Source organism: Nyctibius grandis, chromosome 13, assembly GCF_013368605.1.
Source record: "Nyctibius grandis isolate bNycGra1 chromosome 13, bNycGra1.pri, whole genome shotgun sequence".
Classification (NCBI taxonomy): domain Eukaryota; kingdom Metazoa; phylum Chordata; class Aves; order Nyctibiiformes; family Nyctibiidae; genus Nyctibius; species Nyctibius grandis.
In genome coordinates, this window is record NC_090670.1 from 7,639,091 (window position 1) to 7,647,145 (window position 8,055).

Below are 8,055 nucleotides of genomic sequence, written 5' to 3' on the forward strand. Positions count from 1 at the left end.
TGCACTCAAGACCACTCTGGGAGACAGAGCAAAGTAAGGCAGGAGGGGAAGTTTGAGCAGTTCGCTTCAGAAGTGCACTGTAAATCCAAACTAGCACTCTAATACAGGTCCACCCCAATTTATTGATGTTAAGTCATAATAAAGAACTCTGCACTGTTGAGATGTTTTACCCATAGATCACAAAGAATTTTACAAATATGGCTGAAGATGCATATCGCTGTTTGAGGTGATCGCCTGCTGGTTCTCTTGACTACCTTAGGGACTGAGAAGGGCACCCCTTTAAACAGCAGTTGGCTCTTACCCAGGGTTTCAAAGTCAGTCACCATCAGAGCAAAGGCCAGTGTGGATCTGGCCCATAATGCTTTTTCTTTTTTACTACACCATACTACAAACCTGAGCTTTCTTTCAGTTTAGCATGCTTTCCTATGTGTTTACCGATTTTTAACATTTGGGATAAGAAAATAAATCAATCAAAAATCTGCCTGGTTGATTGTGGTATGAAGATATGTGGCTTTGCTTGCTTGCTGTAGATGCAAGTACCTGACAGAGGGAGCACTCAGTCACAAGTCAAAGAACAAGTCACCAAGATCAAAACCATCCTCACAGTCAATTCTCGCACCAACTCTGCTCATTCCTGTCCTGCCCAGTCCAGGAATTCCAGCTAGGGATCTGTGTTTGTGCTTGGGAACATGAGCAATCGCTTTGAGCATACACTGGAAAGTTCAGCTGTTGTGGCTTCTTCTCCAACAGTTTGATTTCTTTATTGTATATTTTAAAAAATGAGGAACTCCTGATGAAATCTCTTTCACAGACAGGGCAAGGCATGGCACCTCTTTCCAGGATCCCAGTAGTAGTGACTTGATTGCAAAGGCTCAGTTTCTGTCCTCCTTCATCCCAGACGGACTAAACGCTCTCCTCTTCTTTTGTGATACTATAATCTGTTAGCAGTGTAACACTGATTTCTGAGCCATGCGTGCTGCCCGTGACTGACAGGGCTCTGGTAGGCGTATTACTGTGGGTAGCACTGGGAGGCTTTGTGTGGAATTTTGCCTTGCAGCACGAGACTTGCTTTTTAAAATGTTGCCGGAAACTTTTACTCAGCCAATAAAGAGCAAAAGGATTGATGCAGGAATTGCTGAAGGCCAAGGCACGGGAAAAAATAGTAGCTATCAGATGAAAGGTGGAAGCATCTACAGAAGCATGGTATGTAAAAGAGCGGTATAGGTAGAGGATGTGGTTAGGCAGCCAGCAAAAGGCAAACAAAGCAACAAGCACCAGCACTGTTTTTGCAACTCTCTTGCGGGATTCAATCTACGAGAAAATAATGCATATCTGGTATTAATAACAATTACTAATACATGTTTATGTAGTTGGTGCTGATTTTCAAAAGGGTCTAAAAGTCTAAATGCTTTAGTGACCAAAAAAGCAAAATGAAAAAAAAACAAAACCAAGAAACCAACAGAAAAATAAATCTGTTTCATAATTTTTTTAACAAAGTATTTCCAGTGCAGAGCACATTTCCTTTCCATTATAAATCATATGGCAATCTCATCTAGACTAGGATTTAAAAGTACAATAGTTAATGTGTCAGCTCACATGGATGAGGTCCCAGTGTTTACAATTCAACATTTTAACTCCTGAGTTTAATAGGGTCATAATAAAGCAAAACAAACCCCAACCCTCTTTAGGAAAGCATGAACAGTCACAATTAAGTAAATGAGTCATGAGCATGTGCTTAAGTGCATAGCTGAATTTGAATTGCTAATATGGGCTGAGTTTGTGGCACTTTTTACTCTATTATCAGGTAAAGGTTTTGCACTCAAGAATTCAGACTTAATTAGCATGATAGATTTTGGAGAATTGGACACTTTAGTGCTTGATCTTAGCTTACCTGCTTACGGGCATGACCATGTTCTTCTGCTGGCATGTTGGATGTACTTTTATATAAAGTTCTGGCGATAAGAAAATAGTAGACAGAAATGACAGCTAAGGGGACAATATAGAACACTAAGAAGCAAACCAGGGAGTGAGCTTCCTGCAGGATCTTCTCAGATACAGGATAGGGGGCGCATGCCTCAAAAGTTACATTTTTCTCAGGATTGCTGAAAGAATACAGATCTGAAAAAACAGCCTCTGGGATAGCAAGTATCATGGAGACGATCCAAACACAGCCAGCTTTACAGCAGGTCTTCAGGAGCGCATCTGAAGTCTGCAGTTCCAAGGGCTTAACGATGGCTCTATACCTAAAACCAACCAACATCATTGTCAGAATAAATACAGAAATAATGCAAGCACTGACAATGCAAACTTCTTCAGGATAAAGCCATCTCTGTTCTCACTAAACTAAGGGTGGTAGAATAATCTTGGAAATTAAAACAGATGTAATTACTCTTTGTAATTAAGATGGAAATGTACAATTTAATTTTAAGCATGTATTTTAATGAATTGGCTGGCAGGACTTGTCCTTAAAGCCTTCCTGAGGAAAGATGACTTCTGCTGTTTGGATTAGGATCAATAAGGGGAATAATCTCACCTATTTTTATGGCACTGTCTAGAAAGGTAAACATGGGGATTAGTATGCAAAACTGGGAAAGGTATGAAACAGGTTAATTATTTTATGAAACCAAGCATGTACACCCCTCCTTTCTTCCATGTTCTTAAGATCCCAGCTGAGTGCAGTGATCTGACTCAAAATAATGCTCCAGTATTCATTCATATTTACAAAACAGGAGCTAACACTGCTGTTGATTCATGGTTGTGATTCTGCAGCATGTGGCCTGAGTCAGACATGAGAAAAATCTGTGTAAATATATAGATGTGTGAAAATCTGCATGGAGATGGGACATGGAAAAAGGACCAACTGCCACGAAGGTGGATGAGGCACAGGAAACAACACACCTTGCTCCCAAAATATCAGGGACCCTCAGTGATGCAGACAGAAGAGACCCATCCAGGGGGGGCTCAAGACTGGCATGAAAGGAAAGGCAGTGAAGAAGGATACAAAGGATAAGACAGCTTAGTTGTACCATTTTGCACAAGCTGAGGATCTGGTCGTCTTCTCCTCTAGACAAATTTAAACAGAAAACTGCAAGCTGGACAGCTATTGATCAAATGAGCTCTTCTAGCATATGGGAACATGATACTCTGGCATTGCACACATGACTGATGTTCTGAGCTTGCTCAGTAAGTTTACCATACAGTTACCCTGTGATAATGTAGGATGGAGTAATTACATAACAGCTACCATAAAGAACCAGATACAGAAGCAAGTGTCTAAATGATGGATTCTGAATTGACTTTATAGAGGACCACGACCTTGGAGCTATGATATAGTTCAGTGAAAACATCAGCTTAATATTCAGCAGTAGAAAAAAAACCCCAACAAACCCTAAAAAAGCAAAACGTTAGGAATTATTAGAAAAACAATGGAGAGCAAAAGAGATTATTGTGCAATTATCTGTATCTCTGGTTCATTCAACTCTTGAACACCATGTGCTGCTCTGCACACCTTAACTCAAAAAAAACGTACTAAGGATGGAATATAAAATGAATACCCCGGAGAGATGCACAGGGATCACTGTCTCTTCTGGCACAAGAGCCAGGGCCATCAAATGAAGCCACGTGCAAAACAAAGAAAAAAAAGTTGTTTATGCACCAGGCAGTGAAATTCATTGCTAAACAAGTTCAAGAAAAGACTGGACAAGGATCTGGAAGAGAAATCCATTGAGGTTATTAAGTAGGCAGAAACTACATCTGCTCAGGAGGTCATCTGAAGGCTTAGGGTGTAGGTGTAGTTTTGTATAGTGCTTCTTATTCTTCCTATGTGTCTTTTCTTGTCCTTGTACTACCACTGCTGGGGGCTGTGGTAGTATAAGGCTACAAGAAGGCTACATGGACCCTTGATCTGACCCAGTGTGGCCATTCCTATGTTGGCTGGTTTTTTTTTTGGAGTACAGCAACAGTAGCATTGCTTGGGATTTAAAGTCTAGACATGTGAACTACTTGGTATTAATTACATACAATCATGATTGCTGGCGTGCGAGATGAGAATCTTTTTATTTTTTAACAGTAAAATTAATTTTGGCTTTTTCTGCTCCTTGACATGCTCAGGCTGATTGGGCTGAAATCTCATCTTAGTTTTGTTCATCGAGAAACGAGATGCAGAGAAAACTGATTGTTCAGCAGCTCCTGACAGCAGCGAGATGGGAGCACTGATCCCTACTAACAGTGCTGTCATTGTCACCTGAGTTTAATTTTCCTCTGGGCTCAGACATCTCTGGAAAAGATACAAGAACTCTACGAGAAAATACTCAAATTGTGCCATATTATCTCACACTAAGCACTTACCAAGCTGAAAATTACTATAGTATTGCAGTAACCATCAAATCATGAGAGTCATTAATTTGTCCCCCGGTCTGTTCTGTGTTTACTTTTGGCTTTTTACCCCACATGTCAATCTTTTAGGTTCTAGCATTTCAGAGCCTCACTGAGTGCACAGGACAAAGGATTTCCACTCAGTCATTTTCACAGTTTTATTTTTCATCTTCACGGACTACTTCAGTGCACCACTAGATAGCACCAATATACTGTCTTTTCCCTGCCTTAAGCAATTTCCCTTTTCTGTGCAATTGAGAAAACTGTACTGTACTTCAAGCTAACAAAAGGTCAGAAGACTTAAAGACTCTTTCTCACTTCACTCCATTAAAAAGAACTGCTCCAATTTTTCTAACACACATTTTAAAATTAAATGGGAGAGTGCTTGGGTTTTTTTTCTTTTTAGTCTATTACAATGTGCCATTTAATATTGTGCAAAATTATCATTTCTGCTCTTTTATTCATTTCTACCTTCACACCTGCGGCATCTTTTGGCAAATCAGTTGCATCAGACCCACCTGTCAGCACTGAGAACAGTCAGGGTAAACACTGATACTCCAACTGAGGTTAACTGGATAAAAGACAGCAGCTTGCACCCAATTCTTCCGAAGAGCCAGGTATCCACAATATAACGTGTTGCATCTACAGGCACACAGGTTAACAAAAGTAGTAAGTCTCCAAATGCCAGGCTGGTGATGAAGATGTTTGGAACCGTCTGCATTGATTTAATCTTGAAAAAGACTTTGATGAGTATAGCATTTCCAAGGAGACCCACTGAAATGATCACAGCATATGTTACATAAATTGTGCACAGTATTTCTAATCCTGGAAAGGAGTCTTCAGTCCATTTTTCATTTGTGGTTTCATTATCAACAATTGATCTCAGTTCTGTACCATCTGTAGATGCACACAAAGTCTGATTAGCTGAATGCAAGTATACTTGAGACATTTCTTTAACTGTTTCTTCTCCCCAGGCTGGACCTAAATTGATCAAAAAAATGTTTAATATTTAGCTTGCAGCATATCAGCAAGGTCAATAGAAAGGTAGAGAGTTGTATCTGAAATTAAGATTCCCGTTGCACATTAACTACTTTCAGCCCCTTCTGGGTCTCAAAACATGCCTAGGAGAAATGCATACAGATCTTGTTCTGAACTGTGTGGGAGGTGGAGAATTTTTTTATTGGCTTTTCAGCTAGTGGAGCTGGAGGGAGGAGGAAAAAAGAGAAGAGGGGTTTCTTTAAAGATATTAGCTGAAATTGTGTTTTGTTCTTGGAGGTATCTGGCACGTAAATATTGTATTGTAATTTCTTTAGCATTAGGGTTTGCACATTACCTAGCAAATGTTTGTTAATATTTTTCAAAATGTTCTACGAAGGAAATAAAATTAAAACCTGAAATAGTTTTCTCAGTAGTACAGGTAAGCATAGAATATACTAATTTAACACAAAACTCTACAATACACTTTAATGGCAAATAAAATATCTCAGAATGTAGATAGTATTTGCTGAAAAAGCCATAGAGACAGCCTGTGCTTATCTATGCTCTGATTAGTCTTTCTATCACAGAAATGCAGTGACCTTCCAAAAGGCAATATAAAATCAAAATTTATGGCCATAATCCTGCTAACACTTATATTAAAGCTTAGGTTTGTCCCTTGAAACAGTCCCATTGCCATCAAAACTCAACTTATGTGGAAGTTTGAACAGGTTTATAGATAGTTGCAGTACAGAAGCCTGTTACCTTGCAATAATCCATGTATTTATTGGCTTTGCGTGGTACAACTGATGCTGCAAATCCTCTGGGAGAAAAATAACTTTTCATGATGCTATCACAATCAAACATGTGAGTACTATGGGTTTTCTTACCTTTAGTCAAATCAGTCAAATCAGTCAAATCTGAAACTGCTCTGTGATGAACCCCTGACTGACTTTAATGTAAACTAAGGTATGAGGAACATGACCTGTCGCATTAAATCTCCTAAAATGAAGAAACCCCAGATCTCATTTCTAAATAATGCAAGTGGAAAGAATGTCAAAGGACTGAGCTTTGTGCCTTGAAAATGAAGATCAGTAGCTGGAGTGTTTTTTCCTCCAGATTGTTTTTCAGCTCTGATGTTTGAGTGGAGAAGGTACCCTGCTCAAATCACAAAAGCAGTCTTATAGCCAACTCCCTTTATCTTTAGCTGCACACTCACAGACATGCAAAACCAAGTTTGTTTCATTTACTCAAAAAAACTCCTCTAAGTACTATGCATGAAAAGTCTAATTTCCCCTCTCCCAATCCCAATCCTTGCAAGCACAACAGTACCATAGGTATCAGATGGTGATAGCCGAGATGGTAGATGGTAGATCAGATGGAAGACCAATGCTGTGGCCAGGTGGAAGAAGGAGCCACTGATACATGGGTTAAAAATTCCAATTACATTTCTTGAAAGTGCTTTTAGAAGAGGAGTTCTTGTCACGATCAACCATAATATATCCTTGTATGCAGGCACAGTATGTAGGTTGCTCACAGATTTAGGTGCCTTTGAGGATGCCCGATTATGTTGTCCACCCACACTGGCGTAGTTCTGTGCGTTATATTTAATGGAGTTCGCCAACTGTAGCAGATTGTGACATCTTAATGTCAGATAGTTACATAAAATGTTTAGATTTCCTGTATAGGAGAAGTAGGGTATCACCAAACAGTGGGAACTAATTGCTCTCCACCAAGAGTTGAACACGCAAGAGTGGCACCTGAATGAAACGTCAGGTGTTTAGCTGAAACTGGAATTTAGCTGAAAGAAACTTGTTACTTGCCTTGAATTGCACTAGAGGTTGGTTGATGCACCAAAGTTCAGCTAGCAGCGTAGATCCCAGCCTCTTACAGTCCCAGAGCTTTCAGAGCCATCCAAGAGATTAGGGCTGACAATGTGAAATCTGAGGCTCGGTTTATTCTGTCACTTGATCATTTTGTACGGCAGGATAGAGGACCTGAACTGATACCCCTCTGTGTAAGAGATAATCCAGAGGACTGGACACTCTTGAGCTATGAGATACTCTCAACAGTTGGTTTGGGGGATGACTCAGGTATGAAGGAGAAGGTGACAGACCTCACAAACCATATTTAAACCTCTTGAGGGCACCAACATGAGCCACAGATGAAAGCAACCCCAGAAAGCAGCAAGGGCTTAAAATTCTGTTTACTCCTGGTACTTTATGTGCTGTTTATTCCAAACTGGACCTAAATTCATATATCTGAACCTGAATACTCAGATGCTTCACACTTTAGAAGCCCACATTACCTGGAAACACAGACACATTTTTCCCTGCTCTCTCTCTAACAGGGCACAGTACATATGTCTAACACAGCTCACAGCAGCATGAAATTCTACTTGTTTTTCTCTTTCTACTGAGAGATTGTATTTTTTCCAGCTTTCTGACTCCTTGGGGGAATCTGGCAGAAGGAAGCTCCTTTGTTTCTCACAATTCTTCTTACAGTCGTTGTATTACTGCAGGTTTTAGCTAGTCAGTCAGCGTAAGACATTGTCTTAGTCGATCGAGGTGAAAAATACTATTTTGAAAAAGCACACAAAATAACATTCTCTAGACCCAACAAAAGCCTGAAGGATAGATACTAAACACCAAATATGCAATTTGTTTGTGATGGTAGAATTTCAGTGTTTCTATTCATCAATTTTGT

The 8,055-nt window shown here is 39.8% G+C and overlaps 1 protein-coding gene across 1 annotated transcript; it reads right to left on the minus strand.

Annotated features, from left to right (window-relative positions):
- Positions 1-903: 903 nt before the first annotated feature.
- BRS3 (bombesin receptor subtype 3) lies at positions 904-5,323 on the minus strand. The gene is made up of 3 exons (XM_068412082.1): positions 4,893-5,323; positions 1,892-2,243; positions 904-1,311 (listed from the first exon to the last, which is right to left on the minus strand). Exons 1-3 carry the CDS (start codon positions 5,321-5,323, stop codon positions 904-906), a joined length of 1,191 nt encoding a protein of 396 aa, XP_068268183.1.
- Positions 5,324-8,055: the final 2,732 nt, after the last annotated feature.

Coding starts and splice junctions, on each gene's coding strand:
- BRS3 (XM_068412082.1), bottom strand. CDS start 5,323: ATGTCTCAAGTATACTTGCATTCAGCTAATCAGACTTTGTGTGCATCT. Junction 2,244..4,892: donor ACTGTTCTCAGTGCTGACAG/GTGGGTCTGATG, acceptor GGTTGGTTTTAG/GTATAGAGCCATCGTTAAGC. Junction 1,312..1,891: donor ATGGTCATGCCCGTAAGCAG/GTAAGCTAAGAT, acceptor ATTTTCTCGTAG/ATTGAATCCCGCAAGAGAGT.